At 45.1% G+C, this 24331-nt stretch overlaps 1 protein-coding gene across 1 annotated transcript in view; it reads left to right on the top strand.

The window, feature by feature from the left end:
• Nucleotides 1-14434, top strand: part of CHRNB3 (cholinergic receptor nicotinic beta 3 subunit) — an 80208-nt gene extending 65774 nt beyond the window's left edge. Inside the window, exons 5-6 of the mRNA XM_063919491.1 lie at nt 8313-9195; nt 13721-14434. Coding sequence (XP_063775561.1) covers nt 8313-9195; nt 13721-13858 — 1021 coding nt within the window. The 3' untranslated portion in view covers nt 13859-14434. The remainder of the gene's footprint in view (nt 1-8312; nt 9196-13720) is intronic.
• Nucleotides 14435-24331: the final 9897 nt, after the last annotated feature.

Raw genomic sequence — 24331 nt, 5'->3', positions numbered from 1 at the left:
TCACGTTGTAGCACACTAAATGAGCCAAAATTCACATTATAGCACACAGAATGAGCCGAAATTCACATTGTAGCACACTGAATGAGCCGAAATTCACGTTATAGCACACTGAATGAGCTGAAATTCACGTTATAGCACACTGAATGAGCCGAAAATTCACGTTGTAGCACACTGAATGAGCCGAAATTCACATTATAGCACACTGAATGAGCCGAAATTCACGGTATGGCACACTGAATGAGACGAAATTCACATTGTAGCACACTGAATGAGCCGAAATTTACATTGTAGCACACTGAATGAGCCGAAATTCACATATATAGCACACTGAATGAGCCGAAATTCACATTGTAGCACACTGAATGAGCCGAAATTCACATTGTAGCACACAGAATGAGACGAAATTCACATTGTAGCACACTGAATGAGCCGAAATTCACATTGTAGCACACTGAATGAGCCGAAATTCACATTTTGGCACACAGAATGAGCCGAAATTCACATTGTACCACACTGAATGAGCCGAAAATTCACCTTGTAGCACACTGAATGAGCCGAAATTCACATATATAGCACACAGAATGAGCCGAAATTCACATATATAGCACACAGAATGAGCCGAAATTCACATTTTAGCACAATGAATGAGCCAAAATTCACAATATAGCACAATGAATGAGCCAAAATTCACATTGTAGCACACTGAATGAGTCGAAATTCACATTATAGCACACTGAATGAGCCGAAATTCACATTGTAGCACACTGAATGAGCCGAAACTCACGTTACAGCACACTGAATGAGCCGAAAATTTATGTTGTAGCACACTGAATGAGCCGAAATTCACATATTGGGGGTCATTCCGAGTTGATCGCTCGTTGCCGATTTTCGCAACGGAGCGATTAAGGCTAAAATGCGCATGCGCATGGTACGCAGTGCGCATGCGGTAAGTATTTTAGCACTTTACTCACGTCCGAACAAAGAATTTTCATCGGTGAAGTGATCGTAGTGTGATTGACAGGAAGTGGGTGTTTCTGGGCGGAAACTGGCCGTTTTCTGGGAGTGTGCGGAAAAACGCAGGGCGTGTCAGGGAAAAACGCAGGAGTGTCTGGGGAAACGGGGGAGTGGCTGGCCGAATGCAGGGTGTGTTTGTGACGTCAAACCAGGAACTAAACGGACTGAGCTGATCGCAATCTGTGAGTAGGTCTGGAGCTACTCAGAAACTGCAAAGAATTATTTAGTAGCAGTTCTGCTAATCTTTTGTTCGCTATTCTGCTAAGCTAAGCTAAGATACACTCCCAGAGGGCGGCGGCCTAGCGTGTGCAATGCTGCTAAAATCTGCTAGCGAGCGAACAACTCGGAATGACCCCCTATAGCACATTGAATGAGCCGAAATTCACATTGTAGCACCCTGAATGACACGAAATTCACGTTATAGCACACTGAATGAGCCGAAATTCACGTTATAGCACACTGAATGAGCCGAAAATTCACGTTGTAGCACACTGAATGAGCCAAAATTCACATTATAGCACACTGAATGAGCCGAAATTCACGTCATAGCACACTGAATGAGCCAAAATTCACATTGTAGCACACTGAATGAGCCGAAATTTACATTGTAGCACACTGAATGAGCCAAAATTCACATTGTAGCACACTGAATGAGCCGAAATTCACATTGTAGCACACTGAATGAGCCGAAATTCACATTGTAGCACACTGAATGAGCCGAAATTCACATTGTAGCACACAGAATGAGCCGAAATTCACATTGTAGCACACTTAATGAGCCGAAATTCACATTGTAGCACACAGAATGAGCCGAAATTCACATTGTAGCACACTGAATGAGCCGAAATTCACATTGTAGCACACTGAATGAGCCGAAATTCGGAATGAGCCGAAATTCACATTATAGCACACTGAATGAGCCGAAATTCACATTATAGCACACTGAATGAGCCGAAATTCAAATTATAGCACACTGTATGAGCAGAAATTCACATTACAGCACACAGAATGAGCTGAAATTCACATCATGCCACATGGAATGAGACAGCAGGGACATAGGGACAGGGAGAGTGATAAAGGGACAGGGAAAGTGACAGATCTACACAACTCACCTACACACACAACGAGGCAATGACAGATTTTAGCTCCTCTCTCCGTGCCCGCTCCTCTGCTGCTGTAAAAATGGCGCCAGCCTGCCCCTGAATGAAACCTTGGCATCCACAAATGCCTACTGCGCATGACAGTGTTTGTCATTGTGCAGAGGCATCATATCACTGAGGAGGAGCCGGAGCAGCTGAGACAGGGTTGTGTCTATGCTCCCTTCATGATCAGGACCTGGAAGGTCCTCTCCATGAAGGGAAACTAGACGCTACCGCTGGGACTAGGGAGGGGAGTCAGACTCCGTAATGTTACACACTTGTAGTTGCAGCAGCAGCTTGCTCCGTCTCCGCCTCCTCCAGCCCCTGCACTTACGCTGACTGACACTGTCACACACTGACAGTGACTCAGACTCAGCGGCGGCAGCTGCGGGCGCACCGCGACGGGCAGTGTTGTTAGTGAGTGCTGCCTGCCGCTGGCGCCGGGCGGAAGTATTGAAAAACCGGACCCGGCGGCCGGCCATTTATCCCGGCACAGTACAGTGTAGGGGAGGCGTTGACCCTTTTCGCCCCTGTCTGCATCCGCCACTGGCTGCCCTGTGGCAGAGAGAGGAGATTTGGAAGGTAGGTTTATCTGCCTGGCAGACAGCTCCCCCTGTACAATATGTTTGTGTGTGTGTGTGTGTATATGTGTATATATCAGTGTGCCCATATACAATCTGTGTGACAGTGTGCATCTGGTCCCTACACAGTGTGTATATATATGTGTGTGTGTGTGTGTGTGTGTGTGTGTGTGTGTGTGTCAATGTGCTCATATACAATCTGTTTTTGTTTCAGTGTGCTCCTGGTCTGTGTGTGGGTTTCAGTGTTCCCCTGGGACCTACACCATATCACCATGTCAGTGTGCCCTCTATACAATCTATTTAACATGTATAAGCAACTCCTCACTGGTGTAATGTGTATAAGAGTCTCCTCTGTGGTGTTACGAGTATAAGTGACTCTACTGTGGTGTAACGTGTATAAGCGGCTCTACTGTGGTGTAACGTGTATAAGCGGCTCTACTGTGGTGTAACGTGTATAAGCGGCTATACTGTGGTGTAACGTGTATAAGAGACTACTGTGGTGTAACGTGTATAAGCGGCTATACTGTGGTGTACCGTGTATAAGCGGCTCTACTGTGGTGTAACGTGTATAAGCGGCTATACTGTGGTGTAACGTGTATAAGCGACTACTGTGGTGTAACGTGTATAAGCAGCTCTACTGTGGTGTAACGTGTATTAGCGGCTCTACTGTGGTGTAACGTGTATAAGCGGCTATACTGTGGTGTACCGTGTATAAGCGGCTCTACTGTGGTGTAACGTGTATAAGCGGCTATACTGTGGTGTAACGTGTATAAGCGACTACTGTGGTGTAACGTGTATAAGCAGCTCTACTGTGGTGTAACGTGTATTAGCGGCTATACTGTGGTGTAACGTGTATAAGCGGCTATACTGTGGTGTAACGTGTATAAGCGGCTATACTGTGGTGCAACGTGTATAAGCAACTCTACTGTGGTGTAACGTGTATAAGCAGCTCTACTGTGGTGTAACGTGTATAAGCGGCTATACTGTGGTGTAACGTGTATAAGCAGCTATACTGTGGTGTAACGTGTATAAGTGGCTCTACTGTGGTGTAATGTGTATAAGCGACTCTACTGTCTCTCACGAGCAGGGCCCTCTTCCCTCATGTGCTTATCCTTTCTTACTTTAATAATCTTCAACTGCATCAACTCCAGCAGTCTTCTGCCACCTGATACTTATTCCAGTGTCATCTGCTGATGTAACTATGTTTATTTACCCTGTACTTGTCCTATACTGTCATCAACTGTAAGTTTCTGTTTTCCTGTTTGATTATTTATGTACTCTGTAATTGGGTGCTGCGGAACCCTTGTGGCGCCATATAAATAAAGGATAATAATAATAATACTGTGGTGTAACGTGTATAAGCGGCTATACTGTAGTGTGGCGCAGCATGTATATTGGGCTGCACTGTGCGGTGTATATATTTTACTAGGGGCGCCAAAATATATATTTGCATACCAAAAAAATTAGGCTAGGGCCGGCCCTGGATCAAGGACACCTAATACAGAACTGCAGCTCCTATAACTACTTTTTAAACTGCTCTCCTGTCCGGTGCCAATTTAGTAAAAGAAGCTAATTAAAAGACTTTGGCAGCACCAACCTCCCCCCCCTTCCCCCTGCCTGTCACTTGGTCCAGTCCGTCCCAGTGGTGCGTGCTGGTGTCGCAACGCCATGACGATGATGCTGCACCAGCCGTTCTCTTGCCACCAAAGAACATCACAGCTTCTTGCTGGCGCCGGACACAAGCATGTGATGGTGCCATTTACAGACTGCAGCAGCCACCCGTAGCCCCGCAGCTGTGCTGCCAACAGACAAGAGAGCTGTAGTGACGGTGAGTCCCTCCTGGGTCCTGTCACCCTCCCAAACTATTGTAACAGTCTGTGTCTGGTCACATGTATGTATGAATGTAGTGTGTGTGTGTGTGTATGTATGTATATATATATATATATATATATATATATATATATATGCGTGTGTGTGTATATGTATCTATGTGTATGTAATGGGCACAGCGCGCTTACAGGTTGTGTTCAGACATTGGGGTCGTGGAGGGGCGAAGAGTTAAAGGGCACCCCAAAGATATCGATGTACAGGGCCCCATGATTTCTGTTGCTGGCCCTGTTGGTCTATGGCTGATGTTGAATATTTTAGCTATCGATGGGGAGAACCAGATGGTTTCCTGCCATCGATGGGAAAGACCAACCTGATAGTTTTTTTCCCCCTCTACATTGTGTCGGGACAGAGCTCCACCCCCTGACAACCACAAAGCCCCTCCCTCAGTAACTGATTGGCCGCCAGCCCACTCCATGGTAGGAAAGGATGACCATCGGTGGGTGAAAAGATTGATGGCTCCCTGGCATATGGTTACATACCATCGATGTTAGCCACATTTTTGCAGTCACATTATTTAAATGAGATAAAGGGTTCAGAGGGACAGTTAAGGGCAAAATCAAGTTCTGGTACAGTAATGACCTCTCCTGGCCAAAATTAAATTGTCCAAAACTATTACTAAAAGAGTAAAAAAAATAATCTATAAGCCCACAATCGGCGGGATGTAATGGAGTCTGAGTTTGCTGGAGGTGCAGGATGCTGGCTGATCTCGGACGTTTTTTTAAAGGGGACAATCACTTACAAGGCATGGTTTTGCCTTGTAAGTAATTACCCCTTTAAAAAACCCAATAGATTGTTATTTACAAACAGCTATTCTAAAAATGGCACAATATAATATAGACAGCTCTAATGACAGCTCCAATGTCGCCTCATTTGTTACTTAAGCTATGAATTTAGTGGAAGGAAAATATTTAAAGTGAAAACTACCAATTCATCATATCCAAAATATAATGTTGTAGGCTACATACAAGAATCATTCAATGATGTCACTAAGCATTTACAGAATATATGTACACAACAAAGCATTCACAATAGTTGTATAGAAAACCCCCAAAACAAAACAAATGTAAATTAAGAAGAGTTGGAGTGCATATTTATTCCCTCAGGTGGCTGAGGATGAGCTCTCCAGGCAAGGTTTGTAGTCTTGTGATCTGGGTGTTGGCACAGCAGTAATGTAAACACACTCTACTGGCATATAGTGAAATGGAACTATGGTGTTTGTGGGATCATTTTCCAGTAAATTTACTATCTGCTTACTGTATAATCTGTACAGTGCACTACATGTTTTTTTCCGTGGTTAGTGTAGCTCATTTCTAGCCAAGTGCCTAATTCAGACCTGATCACAAAAGCAAAATCTTCCTCTAATGGCCAAAACCATGTGCACTGCAGGTGGGGCAGACGTAACATGTGCAGAGAGCGTAAATGGGGGGTACACACGGATAGATGTATGCTTCGTTTCTAAACACTCGACTAGATTGTTTAGAAATTAAGCACGTATCTCTCCGTGTGTATGCCCCCCATAGCGATAGCAATGTGCGGACCCACACGCCGCTATCGCTGGTTCTAGATCGTCCAAATCTAGTTAGATCGCTCACTTCACCGCTGTGTGAAGTGAGCGTTCCTCTCCCCCCCCCCCCCCCCCCAGCCTCGCTCGCCACACATCGCTCTGTGCGCTGAGCGGGGGAGATATGTGTGCCGTGCGTTCTGTGTTAGATCGCTCAGCACACATCAGTACATGTATACACACCTTTAGATTTGGCCGGATTATATTGTTTCTGTCAAGGGTAGATACTGGCTGCTTTATTTTTTACACTGCAATTTACAATTTACAATTATCTGTCAGATTTAGCTGGTTGGAATGAAAATCTGGTAATGGATGAGAGCAAAAGGCAATCGACTATTTGCTCCCAAAAACGGCAAAATGGACAAAAACAGTCGTTCATCCAAGTTGGTTAAATTTGTGTTTAACCAATTTGTTTGAATGACAGGTTGTGTTAGTTTTCCAGTGTTTGGGATCAAATTGTCGATTGCCATTTGCTCTCATCCATTACCAAATTTTAATTCCAACCAGCTAAATCTGACATATAATTGTATAATATAATTGTATAGTGTGTACCTATCTTAACTCTCTCTGCACATGTTACATCTGCCCCACCTGCAGTGCACATGGTTTTGTCCATTAGAGAAAAATGTTGCTGCTGCAGTTAAATCAGCCCCCATGTTTGTGCAGCTGTCGGGATCCCGGCGCTCAGCATACCAGATACCGACAACTCTTCTCCCTCTTGGGGTGTCCATAACACCCCTGGAGGGAGAATAAATAATGTGGCATGTGTAGCACCCCACCGTGCCCACAGCGAGCCCGCAAGGGGCTCTTTTGCACTCACCCCACTGTCGGCACTCCGGCGGTTGGGATCCTGGCGCTGGTATACTGGGCGCCGGAATCCAGACAGCCAGGATATCGTAGTAGATCCGTATAGCACATTGTGTTGAATTTACAATTATTCTACTTATTTGCAGAAGATTCTCCATATGTTGCAGAGCATGCAGAATTGTATCACCCATGCTACCCTTGTCTTTATTGGACCCTGTGAGCTTTATTCAGAGTCAATAACAAAATGCATTTTTTTTTTTAAAGTCTCATCTCTGCAAACTATTCATTCATTAGCATTTAAAAACTCAATCTATGACCCCCTCCCCCTGCCTGGGATGAAACTGGATTGTGAATGGAGGCATGGTTTCAAGGACAGTACAGAAATGCTAAATATCGCAGTACACAACAGAAATACATTGAAGTAAATGGACGGAGAGTGCAGGTAATAAGTTCCCAAGTGATATGGAGCATCTGAATTGCTCCGCTAAGCAGATGCAAATATAATTAGCAAAAAATCTATTTCAACACTTAAATATAGTTGCAGTTTTCCCCCTCCCCAATTGTGCTTGGAATCAGTCTTTCTATCTGAAAAATGAAGGTTACTTGCAGTTGCAGTGTAAAACATTGCTCCTGCTGTTTCACTACATTTGATCAAATGGGTGTGTTTTTCACAGTTTCAACCAATCAGACGCAGTTATAACTAGCAGCTGTGCAGTTACCATTTTTAACTTTAACACTTACACCAGGAGTTGAATCAAGCCAGACCCTTTGGGAGGTTGTGCTTGAGACTCTTCTGAGCTATGTTTGCCTCAATTTATGAATACATGCCCACTCATAGCCACTTTGTTGTACTTTGTTACAACTGCCCAGCCACTGCAGTTATAGTCACACTTCCTGTGATGCCCATTCCAGCCCGTCTCAGCCCCCTAGTGAGAGATCACCTCAAGTCAGACTTGAGACAAAAAGAAAGTTCCAAAAGTCACATGCGCACTCTGAAAAATTGCAATTTAAAAAAAAGACTGACTGAATAAAGACTGTGTCTTGTATAAAACTGCAGGTCATGGTGTACAGAATTCTTACAGCTGTCCTTTAGAAGCATCAAACGTATGTATTTTGGGTCAGCTGCTTACAAACATGCTTTGTCTTTTCTCCATTCCTGGCTGGTATAGTTATAAGAGGAAGTAAGAGCACTAGGTTCTACCTGTGCATGACATGTTGCTATCACATGTTCCCTGTACTGTAATAACATATCCAAATGGTTATGGAAAATATATGTATAAAAATACATAGATGTTTGTTTGACTTTCACTTGTCTTTCAGTGCCGATGGCCGTTTTGAGGGATCTCTTATGACTAAAGCAATAGTAAAATATGATGGTACAGTAATATGGACTCCACCAGCCAGTTATAAAAGCTCTTGCACTATGGATGTCACGTATTTCCCATTTGACCGTCAAAACTGCTCAATGAAATTCGGATCATGGACTTATGATGGGAACATGGTTGACCTCATTCTTTTAGATGCAAATGTTGATAGAAAAGACTTCTTCGACAATGGAGAATGGGATATTCTAAATGCCACAGGCCTGAAAGGAATGAGGAAAGATGGACTTTATTCTTATCCTTACATTACATATTCCTTTGTTTTGAGGCGCCTTCCTTTATTTTATACTCTTTTCCTAATAGTCCCCTGCCTTGGGTTGTCGTTCTTAACAGTCCTTGTGTTTTACCTACCATCTGATGAAGGAGAAAAGCTCTCTCTGTCTACTTCTGTCCTAGTTTCCCTTACAGTTTTCCTTCTTGTCATTGAAGAAATTATTCCATCTTCATCGAAGGTAATTCCCTTGATCGGAGAATATCTTTTATTCATCATGATATTTGTAACCTTGTCGATCATAGTGACTGTATTTGTCATTAATGTCCACCACCGATCTTCCGCAACATACCATCCTATGGCACCATGGGTGAAAGGACTTTTCTTGCAGAAGCTTCCCAAACTGTTATGTATGAAGGGACATGTTGATCAATTCTCCTTTTTGGATACAGAAAATACTGCCCCAGCTACAAAATCAAAGATATCTGGCAAAAGGAAACACATTCAAGCAAATGATGGAGAAAAGATTCTAATTGCATTTCTGGAAAAGGCAGCTGATTCTATAAAGTACATCTCAACTCATGTCAAAAAGGAACATTTTATTAGACAAGTAAGTAACATTAATGAGATCTGTATGTACCATCATAGTTCAAGTTCAGCTGAACAACATGTAAAATAGCAAAGACTCTAAACTTGTGAGTTGCAATCCAAAATGTGATTCCACATGCCTTTAATAATGGGTAATTATGATTCATCCTCATTTGCAAACTTACTATTTACAAAACGTTAATAAACAAATTATTTCTAAAATCCTATCATTCAACAAACAATTATGTATAGTAAAAAAGAGCAATCATTAACTTGAAATTGTCATCCACAATTAGTGGTCCACAAACAAAAAGAGGTCAAAAGCTCTTGGGCATTGCTGTCAAATAGGTTAAGGGTTAATTTTGTTTATCTCATTATTATTATTACTATTATTATTATTATTATTAGAGGTAAATTGTGTTGTTAGATTCACTCTCTAGCACAGTGATGTAAATATACTCACCTTTGGCAGGCTTGTGGTTGTATGCGTGCTTGACATTAGTGGGCTTAAATTTAGCAACAAGAACTATTCAAGTCACAATTTAAAATTGGGTGATAGTGGGTAGTTAACAAGGCAGTGGGGATCAGACACATGCAGAGAACACATGATCCCTTAATATCACTTTTACACCAAAAACCCAGATTCAACCCTATTTACACTAAACCCAGGTCTGCCCTGCATGTCACTCATAGACAGACCCTCCCTTGAGTTAGACCTCTGCATACACAGCCAGTCAGCAGCTTTTAAGCATAACCCGGGTCAGATAATCTGTCTCGAGCTGTTTACACTGCACCATTACCTGGGTCCAACCCTGGTGGCTAGGTTGGTTCTATATCGGAGGGGCTGAAGGGACCTTGTGACGTATTGAGGGGAGGAGCTACGTCACCAGGGGGAGGAGCTACGGGCGAACAGGGTACCCGAAAAGTTCGCTCGCCACGCTTCGGGCACGGTGGCTCGCTCCGCTCCGCTCACCACCTAATTACTAAAGGTAATAGTTGGTGGCGTGGATAGTAGAGGAACTATCCCGCTGGCCTAGCTCCTCCCCCTTGCATCGTAACTCCTCCCCCTTACGGAAAAGGTCCCTTAGCCCACTTGATTCTAGCATCTACCCTGGTGGCTACCAGGGTCAGATTCCCTGGTCACTTGACCTGGGTTATTTTTCAAAGGACCCTTTTACACCAAGCTGTAACCCGGGTCAAAAGCTCGGTGAAAAAGGGGTATTATACCCTTTTTACACCACCTGAAATTTCCCGGGATTTTGCACGGGAGCGCGCAAAACCCCAGGACTGCAGGCGGTGTAAAAAGGTCCTTCTCCTAAACCCCGGGTCCACTTTCCTGGCTTGTACGCAGGGTTGGACACGGGTAAGACCCGGGTAGGAGGCGGTGTAAATGGGTAAGCCAGGTGGGCCGACCTGGCACTCATTTACAGCATGGCAAACATTCCCGTACCGCAGTGTCCGGCGGGCGGTCGGGAGGCTGGGGATCACGGCACACACTGTCTATGCAGACATCGGCGCCGTGCTTGTTGCCATGCAGCGGTTGGGGACATGGCAGATGCTGTCTATGCAGACAGCAGCACCATGTCTGGTGCCTGGAAGCGCCGGAGGTCAGGGGCAGCACAGCAGCTTCCAGATTGCTAGGCTTGCCACCAGCGAGATGCTCTGGAGCACCGGTCTGCAGGATTTCACGGCGCTTGGAGATGACATCATCTCTAAGCGCCAGCCCACAAGACACTGCACCCGGGTGCAGTGTAAACGGTGCCGATCCGGGAATATCCCGGATTGGCACTGCAGTATAAATGGGGTGAGTCCCGGGTTTGGCCCGGCTTGGAACAGTGTTCCAAATCCTGGGTCAGACCCAGGATTTTGGTGTAAAAGTGGTATTAGTTATAAAGAGGATCATTCTCAGGTGCAGGTAACATTATAGGCAGTTGGGAATAAAAATGAGAGAGTATTGTATAGCCCCAGGGTATCTATAATAGGTGCAAGCTGTGCTGTGAACACAGGCCCCGAGTCCAGGGGGGCTCACACCGCTCACCCTGCACCAAATAATTACATTTACCTTTTCAGAGTCACATGTTGACCAGCAAGGCATAAAGAAATCCCCGGGAAAATGGAGATCTGCTTATGTGCAGTAGAAATGTCTCTGAGAACATAGTGGGCACCATGTTCCTGGAGACCAGCGCATGCACAGTACACTCTTGCACAAAGTCAGAGTCTACTGCACTGTCAGAAAGGAGGTAGCATGCGTGGAGCCTGCTCACAGGCTCTCTCCTCTGCTAAACCGCACCTGCTACACACACTCTAAATAATGCTCAGACTGTTTAAGGGGCAGAATGTAGGCACTTTTGTATAAAATAAATAATGGGTGGCATATTTTGCAGTTTGTAAATTACCAATTGGCCTTGATTCTGCGTTGGACCCTGCCGTGGCCTTCCGTGCATCTTTTGCCGCAGTTGTGCCTGTTACTTTATGCTAATGCTGCTACAAAGCCCTTCCCTAGTGTATATCCATGCATCCAAAAGTTGAAGGACTGAGGCGCCAAATATCAGCGTTCATACGTGCTGAAATACCTCTTGGTGCATTTAGACACCATTGGTCGCACCACTGAAACTTAACCCTATGGTTGGTACAGTTTATCTGTCAGAGTATGGCCTCCTATATGAGTAATGGAGTGGCTGTGTCAGCATATTCTCTCAGGGGTATGCCCACTACACCCCTTCAGCACTCTCATAAGACACAGCTCCATGTTTAGGCACGTCGACAATCAGTAACACCCAATATATTTCAGAAACAGTGTTCACATCTGTATTGCATCTCTGCATGAACACCATCGGGACGCATGTGCAGTGCCACTCAGACACATGCAGTTACAAAAATTTCTCTGTCAGTGTCCACAGGTTATCCAAAGGATAACATTGGGATATGATGAAGTGACAGCGGATTTGCACCAATCGGTCAAAGCTTTTCCGGCCTCTCAGCATGCATCTGGCCCGTCCATATATCCCCGCCTCCTTGCTCAGGCAAATCAGTTTTTTGTTTGGTGAGGCAGGAGCCGGACCATGGTCAGCGGGCTGCGGTTATTTAGCAGCCCTAAGCTTTCTTATTTTATTTTTATAGTCTTACTATTTTTCTGAGTGATCTTTCTAAACAGCGTCTTATACGTACCTTAGAAAGAGTCGCTCCAACAACTCTCTGCCGGGTCGCGACAACACTTACCCACGAGTACAGTGCTGTTTCGTCGGGCGTCTGTGTCGGATATAGTAGCAGGTCCAGCAGACGTTACCAGGCTGTGGCTGGAGCACGGGGAGAAGGTATATCTTTCACTATATCCTACATCAGTTCTGCATCCAACTCAAATTCAGGCCCTTTGTTTCTATTTAAATATTTCCATCTGCTGATTGGCTAAGAGTCGGATGCTCTCAGACAATCAGTGCTTCCTTATTAAATCCTATGGCAGTGACTCGCAGGAACGGTCATATTGGGAATAGCGCTGTACATACTGTACAGCATGTCCATTCTGGTACAGGTCACAGTGTTTTATCATTTTACCAAGACTCGTGGACTACTACATGGAGCAAAGGACCGAGCACATCCAAGGAGTAGGTCAATATGAAGTGTGAGTGTGTTTAATAAAGGGTTAACACACTTTACAGTGGGACTATAGGTGCCAGCGGGTCCTTAATGTCCAGGCATGTTGGCACTTGTGGTTTGCCAAGTGACTGCATACCGGGGCATGCTTGCTGGGACATGTCCATTGTAAAGAACTTTAATCCTATTTTTTTTACACCATTAACACCTCATCGGCCACCACCAGGAATGTGGGAAATAATGCCAGGCTGTCAACCCAGGCCTGAAGGGGGACCCATTTTTCGGGGTGTCCCCATTTCCTGATGAATTCCAGTACTGAGCTGACCAGTTTGGGGCTGGTTATAAGTGATGGTAGGATGACCTTATAATCTGTGTCAATCTGCTCCGGCGTAAGCCCTACATCTGGTTCAGCCCACTTCTGGTTACTGGAAAAACGGGGGGACCTCACACTGGTCTTATAAAAGCGTTTCCACTACCAGACCAGGCACAGAGGTCAGGGTAGCTGCTTGTAGATCTATTTTTTAATTTCCAAAAACTATTTCATTTACTTTTGTCCCCAAGAAGCACTGTACAGATAATAATGATTTACATCTGCAAAACCCGACTGACATCAACATCGGGTTTCGATTGAAGTTGAAACCCAACGGATGATAAATATATGGATTTTGGTTTGGAAATCCTGTCAATGTTGGGTGATTTTAGATCAGTTTTAAAATCAATCGATCTAAAAATCAACCTTTAGTAAATTTACCCCTTTGCCTCAATTTATGTTACTCATTTTAGATATAAATGCTGTGCTGCCTGATCTGTGTATCCATGTTGGCTATTTAAAAAATAGACAATTTAAATAGTCATTTTAAATATAAAGATGTGAACGTTTTATTGAATATATTGTAGCATAATTCTATATGTTCTTACAGTATTAATTAACAATTCTATCTAACAATTTATTCTAGGTAGTTCAAGACTGGAAATTCGTGGCTCAGGTTCTGGATCGTATTTTCCTATGGTTGTTCCTCTCTGTCTCCATTACAGGATCTGTTCTGATCTTCACCCCTGCACTAAGGATGTGGCTAAACAGCTATAATGTCTAATCTTCAATCACTGCTGAATTAACAGTTGAACTTATGTCATGTCAGCCTCACTCTGTAGCCATAAACATTTTATGACATTGATGTTATAGAGGTCTATTTACGAAGCCTTGCATGGATATAAAGCGGACGGAGATAAATTACCAGCCAATCCGCTCCTAACTGCCATGTCACAGACTGGGTTTGAAAAATGACAGCAGCTGATTGGCTGGTACTTTACCTACGTCCACTTTATCTCCATCCAAGGCTTAGTAAATAGACCCCATATTACAGTCAGCCTTTTATTTTTCAGATAACCAGTGTAAAACTAAAAATGTGCCTTTCAGTGCAGCACAACTACTGTCACATATTTCAGTCTGTTATAATACTGTTCTTTGTGTTTTGCATGTACATAAAACCAGTGCTACATATATAGTTTATAAATTACAATAGATGGAAAGAGTTAAAATACAACAAAATGAAATGTGTGTGTGTATACTGCCACTTTATTATGTACACCTGCTTGTTAAGGCAAATACATAATCATCCAATAACATGCCTGGAAGTCAAAGTATAATTAAAACATGCATATATGATCAAGAGGTTCAGTTGTTGTTCAGACCAAACACCAGACATGTTGAAGAAGTGTGATCTAAGTGCAATGATTGATGGTGTCGGACTGGGTGGTTTTGAGAATCACAGACACTACTGATGTTGTGGGATTTTCACAGTGTTTTTCAGTTTACAAGCTGAAAAGAAAGTTACAGTAATACAAATAGCCATGAACTGTATTACAACAATGGTATGCTATAGCAGAAGAACACTACACTGGGTACCACCTCTGTCCGTTAAAATAGGGGAGGCAGAGAAACAGAGAGGGATGAGAAGGGAGAGAATATAGCAAAGAAAATATGGCACTCAGGATTGTTCAAAGAAAAGGTTATTCCAACTATTCAGTTTAAATACAAAACTATCTCCAGGGTAAACATAAAAAGAAAGTTTCGCACTTAGAGGCATGTTTATTACAGAATCAGAATTATAATGCAGATGTAATAAATATTTTTATGCAATTTACTATTTATCTCTTGCCAGGAAACGGGCTCAGATAAGATTCCACCCTGGAAAAAAAGCGGGAAGCAGTGTGATAGCGTAATGCTATCACACTGCTTCCTGGTTTGGGTTCCATGCAGCCAATATGCATGCACGGCAGTCGCTCATCCCTTTCAGGAAGAATTTTCAAAAAAGTATGTCATAGGTCAACGCTACCTGGAAATGGCATAAGCTATTGGGGAGAAGATCCAGAGGCAAAATGTCTCATAGGAGACACACAAACCTACAATAGACTGAACGACGGCTCAACACAACAATACACACAAGCGCTACAACTCACTCCTAAAACAAGTTTTATCTTTAGGGATCATAAAAAAGAAAGAATTCGACTTCCTCAAATTTGCAAATCCAATCATTCTAGTTTTCTACTACCTCATAGAGGGCCACAAAAACACAGTACACCCACCAGGGAGAACGATTATCTCCGGCATTTACTCTCTTACATCCAATCTGCCCAAATACATTGATTTTATTTCTTCAAGTATATGTCATTATACAAAAATCCTCAGAGATACAACACACATTCTCCAACTATTACAGGACCTGACATGGACAGACGATATGCTGTTGGTAACTAGTGATGTTACCTCCCTCTATACAATAATAGAACACACACACACACACACACACACACACACACACACACACACACACACACGGGACAGACAGCACCAAACATTTCCTCCTACAGGACAACACACTACACTCTGAACAAACAAACTTCACCATTACCGCCATCACATTTATATTAGAACACAACTACACTGGTTTGACAAGGACTTTTGCATACAGAAGACAGGGACAGCAATGGGGACCAGGTGTGAGTTACGCCAACCTGTAAGTGGGAGGAGGATAAGATCTGGTAAGGGCAAGATTTCGGAGAGATCCTGGTCCTCTGGCGAAGGTTCATTGATGATATTATTCATCTAGAAAGTGACTGAACAATGACTACAGGACTGAACAATGACTACAGGAACTCACTGCATACATGAACAATGACAGAAACCTACAGTTCATGACAAACTACAGTAAGGAGAGAGTAGAGTAATGAACAAACTTGAGATAAAAGCATTTCACAAGAAGGTGAATGTGAACAGTTATATCCTATCCACAAGCAGCCACCATCCCAGACTCAGATGCAACTGCACACAGGTAGAATGCTACACAGAACATGGACAAGAACTGAAAAAAAAAAATTCATGGAGAAAAAATACAACACACACTGAGTAGACCAAGCATTCAAGAAAGTAGAGACGACTGACAGGAATTACTCAAATACAAATCTAAAGGGATACGGTCATTAGGTCGACCACTATTGGTCGACATGGTCACTAGGTCAACATGTGTTTTTCAATTTTTTTAAAACTTTTTCATAGTTTACGATCCACGTGGACTACGATTGGGAATAGTAACCTGTGCAGAGCGCAGCGAGGCACCACGGGACACGGTGCACTCATTTAGGTTCCCTATCACTTTACGAAGGAAGTGACACAAAAAAAGAAAACAAAAGTCTCATGTTGACCTTTTTATATATTTTTTAATTAAATATTTAAAAAACACTGTTAAAAACTTTAATAAGTAATAAAAAACAAACAATTTTAGAGCAGTTTTGTGGGGGGGGGAAATATAGTCTGTTAAGTGGTTAAACTAAAATGTGAAATAAAAATAATTAGAATAATACAAAGAAGATATATTTCTAACTTATAAAAGTGTTGGAGTTGGGATGCCGATGGCTGGTATCCCGGCGGACAGCATACCAATGCTGGGATCCAGGCCGCTAGAATGCCAGCAGGGGGGCGAGCGCAACGAATCCTATTTAGGGATCGGTGGCTCGCTGCGCTTGCCACAGGTTCTATTCCCACTCTATGGGTGTTGTGGTAATAACCCGTTAGCCGGGATTAGTGCTGGCAGCATTGTCAGTGGTCAGGATTCCGGCGTCTGTATCCTGACCTCCGAGATACCGACTGCCGGCAACATAACTACATTCCCTTATAAATATCATCTTTGTATTATTCTTATAATTTTTATACTCAAAACTCACCAAATTTGCAGTGCTCCGTGAAAATACAGGAACTGTCAGGGTGAGACCAGACGTGTGGCAGGTATGAGTTCAGTCTTTCCTCTGTGACAGACACTGCCTAAAGCTGGGGGCAGGGCCATGCGGCCACCAACAACAGGGCCACCATCAGGGGGGTACTGCCGGTACTGCTGTCCTGGGCTCGGATAGAGGGCCCGCCAGTGCAAGATTAACGGCGGGGCCCCCACATAGGGTCCTCAATTACTGTGAACGGGGACAGGGCTGCCGCGGCGGTGCTGCCGAGTGCATGCTGCAGCATACCCTTCCTCTGCCTCCTGCCATGATCCTGTGCCGCTGCAGCCGGACCACACTGCACTGGCTTTCTCCCGGACATGTCATCTTGCGAGACCTCAGCCTAACTGATTCTCTTCAGGGTCTGGGCACTGGATAGGCCTTGGTCCCTGTGGTTCCAGATCCCCGGTCCATACGACATGTCCTGGCGCTGGCAGTACAGTTTGGTCAGGTGTAACCTGAAACACTAGCATATGAAGGGGGAGGTTTCTAAGTAATCAGAAACACCCCCTCCTTCTCAACAGGTCGATGCTCTTCAAACTAGCTGCCCGCGGCTCTTTGATCTAAACCCCACCCCTCGCGTATAATGCAGTCATGTAGAAGGTCTATGGTGAGGGGGAGAGTGAGAGGCTAATATATGTCATTTGGTCCCCTCACATAGACCCGCAGTTTGCGGCATTTTCCGTGAGTGGGTGGAGCCTAATTAATGCATCGCAGAAGCAGAGTGCCCAGCAGCAGCCCCATCCTCATCAACCCCTATACTGCAGCAAAATATAAAGTGAGTGTGTTTATGCCACATACAGTAGTGTGTGTGTCATTACTTTGTGATGTGCTGGTCAGGTGGCTTTTAGATGCACAGTATAGAAACCCTCCTCAGCAAATCCTGCATTTGTCCCTGGGAGGTGGGCTCACTGGGACAATATTTATATAGGGAAACTCTGTGTGGCATACTGAGCTTCTGTGTGGCATATTGGGGCCACTGAGTCATAATTAATATGCCATGTGGCATACTGGGGTGCACTTGGACATAATTTGGGGGTCTCTGTGTGACATACTGGGGGGTAATCTCCCATTTCCTCTTCTCTCATCTGCCCTATTCCTCCATTGACAATTTGCCCTATAACTCCCCTCTCTCTCTCCCCCTCCCATTTTTTCCTATTCCTCTTTTCTCTCCCCATCTCCTCCTTTTCCACCTCTCTCCCCATCTATCCGTTCCTTTCTTTTTCCCCCGTCTCCCCCTATTCCTTCTCTCTCTGTCCAGTCTGCCCCTATTCCTCTTCTCTCTCTTGCGCCGGACCCTATTCCTTACCCTCTCCTATTTCCGCATATTCCAGGAGGGGACCCTGCCTATTTTGTCAGTCCCGGGCCCCACAAGTTCTGATGGCAGCCCTGACCAACAATACTGCAAAAGAAAAAGCACAAGGGAAGGTAGCTATCAGATCTGCCTCACTAGCAGTGGTGTAGCTTGATACAGTGTCAGGTGACCTACCCAAGAAGTTCCCCAGCACTTGACCATAAGCAGCCAACATGAAGGAGAAACCAATAATCAAGACTGATAAAATGCAAGGGAACGTGCTGGTAAGTGGCTGCTGGGGCTGATCAATGTGGGTGGCACACTCCCCTCCTGTGGGAAACATACCTCTCTGCCACTGGGAGAAAGCAGACAGTGCCCAACAAGTTTTAGGTTGCTACTGGAGAGGTTCTGCAACACATTTTAATGTTGTTGTTTTTTTTGTTTGTTTTTTTAAGGTGAGCAACTCTTCCCTGTGGCACAATCTTGGGCAGCAACATACATGGCCCCAGCTAGTGATAAGCATTAGTAGTAGCTCACAATCATAATTAGTTTTAATATAGTCAAAGTTCCTGTGCATAACTATAGTCCAGTGGTTCTCGGGACACCCAACAGTTCACGTTTTCCAGGTCATCTAACAGGTACACAGTATTTATTACTCACCGACACATTGAAACAGATTTACAGGTAGAGAAAATTATTTCACTTGTTATTCTGTGGAGACCTGGAAAACATGAACTGTTGGGGGTCCTTGAGGACAAAGTTTGGGAACCACTGCTATAGGCTATATATTGGGTTTTCAAAATATAGCAACAATTGGGGTGGACTGACGTATTCAAGCATAAGATCTGTTGTTGCATTGACTTGTTTTGGTTCGTTAGCAGAGGGTTTAAGTTATGGGTCTGGTGAGCTAGAAAATTGAGATTTGCTCTCTAGGGCAAGTGTGAGATTTAAATGTTTGGACTAGGAATAAGAATTTAGAGGACAAAAGGGTCTTAGTGCAGTATAGTGGGTTTTAAAAACTTTAGTGCTGTCTGTCTGACCTTTTGTGGAAATTCTTTTTTTCTCTTCAACTGCAAGTTAACTTGAATGTTATTCTGTAGAGTTTTTCTATAATGCAATATAATCTTGAAAAAACACTTTTTATTCAAGTAATTGAATATCATTTGTTTTGTATATTCAGGCGTGTTGCATATTTGTGTATTAATAAGGAGATTTATGGTAAGAACTTACCTTTGTTAAATCTCTTTCTGAGAGGTACACTGGATTCCACAGGGAATAACATCGGGGTGTAGAGTAAGCCTTGATCCGAGCCACCAACAGGCTCAAAGCTTTAACTGCTCCCAAGATGCACAGCACTGCCTCCTCTATAACCCCGCCTCCGTGCACAGGAGCTCAGTTTTGTTAACCAGTCCAATGCAGTAGCAGGTAGAAAAGAGAAGACAACATGAGAACAACATTCTCATGACAGGAGAAGGTACCAGTGGCTAATGCCATACAAACCCAAAGAAGCTAAGTGCGTCAGGGTGGGCGCCCTGTGGAATCCAGTGTACCTCGCAGAAAGAGATTTAACAAAGGTAAGTTCTTACCAAAAAAATCCTTTTCTGCAGCGGGGTACACTGTATTCTACAGGGAATAACATCGGGGATGTCATAAAGCAGTTCCTCATGGGAGGGGGATGCACTGGAGCGGGCACAAGAAACCGGCGTCCAAAGGAAGTATCCTGGGAGGCGGAAGTATTAAAGGCATAGAACCTTATGAATGTGTTCACCGAGGACCACGTAGCCGCCTTGCACAATTGTTCAAGGGTCACACCACGGTGGGCCGCCCAAGAACGTCCAACCGACCGAGTAGAATGGGTTTTAAAGGTATCAGGAGCTGGAAGGCCAGTCTGAACATAAGCATGTGCAATCACCATTCTAATCCATCTGGCCAAGGTCTGCTTATTAGCAGGCCAGCCACGTTTGTGAAAACCAAAAAGAACAAACAAACAGAGTCAGATTTCCGAACTGACTTCGTTCTTTTCACATGAATACGGAGAGCCCGTACCACATCCAAAGACTTCTCTTTGGATGACAAACCTGGAGAGGTAAATGCCAGAACCACAATTTCTTGGTTAAGGTGGAAAGAAGACACCACCTTAGGCAGGCAACCAGGGTGGGCCCTAAGAACCACCCGGTCAAGGTGAAAAATCAGGTAAGGTGACAGACAAGATAAAGCACCCAAATCTGAAACCCGTCTAGCAGAGGCAATAGCCAGCAAAAACAAGACCTTAAGAGTAAGCCATTTAAAGTCCACCGACACTAGGGGTTCTAAAGGAGCCTCTTGTAAGGCGTCCAGAACAACCGACAAATCCCAAAGAGCCACAGGAGGCATGTAGGGAGGTTGAATTTGCAAAGTCGCAATTTTTCTCTGAAACTAAAATTGACAAGGCCGAAATATGAACCTTGAAAGAGGCCAGACGCAAGCCTAAGTCCAGGCCCTGTTGGACAAAGGCCAACAGATTGGCAGTACTGAATTTAAATACGTCAACATTCTTAGCAGCACACCATGTGAAATAAGAATTCCAGACCCTATAATAAATCCGAGCCAAAGCCGGTTTACGGGCCTTCAACATATAGTTTGAATGACCGCCTCAGAAAAACCTTTGGCCCTTAGGACGGAAGCTTCAAGAGCCATGCTGTCAAATCCTGGTCGACACAGGGGCCCTGAACGAGAAGGTCTGAGCGTTGAAGTAGAAAAGGACGCTCTATCGAGAGACCCTGTAGGTCTGAGAACCAGTGCTGACTGGGCCATGCTGGAGCGAGCAGAAGTAGGATTCCTCATTCTTGCTTGAACTTCCTTATTACCCTGGGCAGGAGTGACACCGAAGGGAACACGTACGGCAGCCGAAAGTTCAATGGAATAGCCAGTGCGTCCACGAACGCTGCTTGAGGATCCCTTGTTCTTGCTCCGAAGACCGGAACCTTGTGATTGTGCAGAGACGCCATCAGGTCTACATCTGGTAGGCCCCACTTGTCCACTAGGAGTTGAAATACTTCTGGATAAAGGCTTCACTCTCTGGTGTGTACGTCCTGACAACTGCGGAAGTCCGCTTCCCAGTTGAGGACTCCTGGAATGAACACTGCCGATATGGCTGGCAGATGGCCTTCTGCCCACTGAAGTATCCTTGACACTTCCCTCATTGCCATGCGGCTTCGAGTGCCGCCTTGATGATTTATGTATGCCATCGTGGTGGTGTTGTCTGACTGTACTTGAACAGGCCTGATCTGTATCCAAGGCAGGGCTAGTTTCAGTGCATTGAACACTGCCCGCAGTTCCAGAATGTTAATCGGGAGGAGAGACTCTTCCCTGGTCCACCGACCCTGAAAAGAGTGTTGCTCCAATACTGCACCCCAACCTCTCAGACTGGCATCCGTCGTCAGCAGGACCCAGTTGGAGATCCAGAAGGGACGACCCCTGTCCTATCGCTGACCCTGGAGCCACCAGGACCGAGACAGGCGAACCTCCGGAGTTAGGGAGATCATGAGAGTCCTGATCCGGTGGGGTAAGCCATCCCATTTGGAGAGAATCAACTTCTGGAGAGGGCGGGAGTGAAATTGAGCGTTCTTTACCATGTCGAAAGTCGACACCATGAGGCCCAGTACTTGCATAGCCGAGTGTATCGACACACATGGGCGAGATAGGAAGGGTCTTATTTTGTCCTGAAGTTTCAGGACCTTGTCCGGAGACAAAAACAACTGCTGCTTGTGTGTGTCCAACAACGCTCCCAGGTGCAGCATGCTCTGAGCAGGGACCAGGGAGGATTTCTTCCAGCTGATGAGCCACCCGTGAGCTTGCAGGAATTGGACCGTCAGTTCCAGATGACGAAGGAGAACCTCTGGTGAGGTTGCCAGGATCAACAGATCACCCAGATACAGTAGGATCCTGATGCCCCGAAGGTGAAGGAGAGCAGTCATAACCGCCATGACCTTGGTGAAAATTCGTGGAGCAGTGGTTAGACCAAAAGGTAAGGCCTGAAATTGGTAATGTAGGTTGCCAATAGCAAACCGCAGGAATTGCTGATGCGAAATGGCAATAGGGATATGTAGGTACGCATCCTGTATGTCCATATAGTCCATGGGCTCCAAGGCCAGAACAATAGAACAAAGAGTTTCCATTCAGAACTTGGAAACCTTCACAAATTTGTTCAAAGACTTGAAGTTGAGAATGTGCCGGGAGGACTCATTCGGTTTCGGGACCAGAAACAGCGTGGAATAGTACCCCCTGCCCCTCTGAGCCAGAGGCACCGGCACTATCACTTCTGCATCCAGGAGACATTGCAGCACTAGATGGATGCTTTCACATGATCCGAAGGGATGTTGGTTGAGCAAAACCGAGGAGGGGGATGTTTCTTGAAAGAGATGGCGTAACCGTGAGCGACAACTTCCCTTACCCAGGCATCCAAAGTGGTCTTTAACCACACCTGAGCAAACCGTAGAAGTCGGCCTCCCACCCTGGGATCCCCCAGGGGGAGGCCCACCCCGTCATGCAGCCGGTTTATCCGTTTTGGAAGCAGGCTGACGGGCAGCCAAGGCACGTTTTGGTTTGGGCTTGGTAGATTTGGAAGAGAGCGTCTTGTTTGGGTACGCCTGACCCTTTGCTTTACCTGGAGGCCGAAAGGAACGAAAGGAAGTACTCTTAGCCTTAGGAGTACTACTAGGTCAGGCCTGGCCAACCTGCGGCTCTCCAGCTGTTGTAAAACTACAAGTTCCATCATGCTTTGCCACAGTTTTGCTATTAGGGAATGCTAAAACTGTGGCCGAGCATGCTGGGATGTGTAGTTTCACAACATCTGGAGAGCCACAGGTTGGCCAGGCCTGTACTAGGTAGACAAGCAGTCTTAGCCGACGCTAAATCAGCAACAATCTTGTTGAGGTCTTCCCCAAAAAGTATGTTCCCCTTAAAGGGTATCACCTCTTTTTAGAGTCCAGGTCAACAGACCAGGAACGCAACCAGAGAATCCTGCGAGCCAGAATGGACGTAGTAGATGCCTTGGCCGCCAGGACACCGGCATCAGAAGCCACCACCTGAATGTAATGAGAGGCCGTAATTATATAGGAAAGACACTGTCTAGCATTATCAGAAAAATTAGAGGGTAGCTCCGCTTCAACTTCCTGAACCCAAGCTTCAATAGCTTTCACCGCCCAGGCAGCCGCTATAGTGGGTCTATGCACAGCCCCTGCAAGAGTGTAAATGGACTTCAAGCACCCCTCCACACGCTCATCCGTCAGTTCCTTCAGGGAGGTGATGGTAGTGACAGGCAGAGCCAAGGACACCACCAGGCGTGCACCCTGAGAGTCCACCGGAGGTGGGGTTTCCCAATGTTTACTGATCTCTGTCACAAGGGGATAACGAGCCAGCATCTTTTTAGACAGTGAAAATTTCGTACCTGGAGCTTCCCAGGATTCCTGACATATGTCAAACAGGTGGTCAGAATGGGGTAGAAGCAATTTAGTCACCTTCTGACGTTTAAACTTATCTGGTTTCTTAGAGGTAATGGGAGGCTCCTCGTCATCCTTTATTTGAAGAATGAGCCTGATGGCCTCAAAGATGTCAGGAACGTCGACTTGTGTCAGAGTTTCCCCATCTGAAGTATCTGGATTAGTGTCAGTAGGGTCAGTGTGAGCGCCATAGGAAGAAGTATCCGGGACATGCGTGGATTGTGAGGAAGTAATGGCCCGTTTAGAGGACCCCTTGGTCTTAGGCGGGCGAGGGTTAACTTTTTGTTTAACCAGAGACTGGTTTAATTGCTGTAACTGAGAAGACAGAGTATCTGCCCATGGCGGATTAACTGCAGGGACAACAAGTGGCTGTAATGGCACAGAAGGTCCCATAGGGGGCATAAGCCTAGTTACCAGCGTAGTCAGTAAATTAGCAAAGGTAGCCCACGGCGGGACTTGATCTGCCCCTGGTGCTGCCGACTGACCCTGGGGTGCAGAGACCCCCGTACCTGAACCCTCTGCTG

The sequence above is a fragment of the Pseudophryne corroboree genome, chromosome 1 (assembly GCF_028390025.1).
Source record: "Pseudophryne corroboree isolate aPseCor3 chromosome 1, aPseCor3.hap2, whole genome shotgun sequence".
Lineage (NCBI taxonomy): Eukaryota > Metazoa > Chordata > Amphibia > Anura > Myobatrachidae > Pseudophryne > Pseudophryne corroboree.
This window is presented reverse-complemented; position numbering and strand designations above follow the sequence as displayed.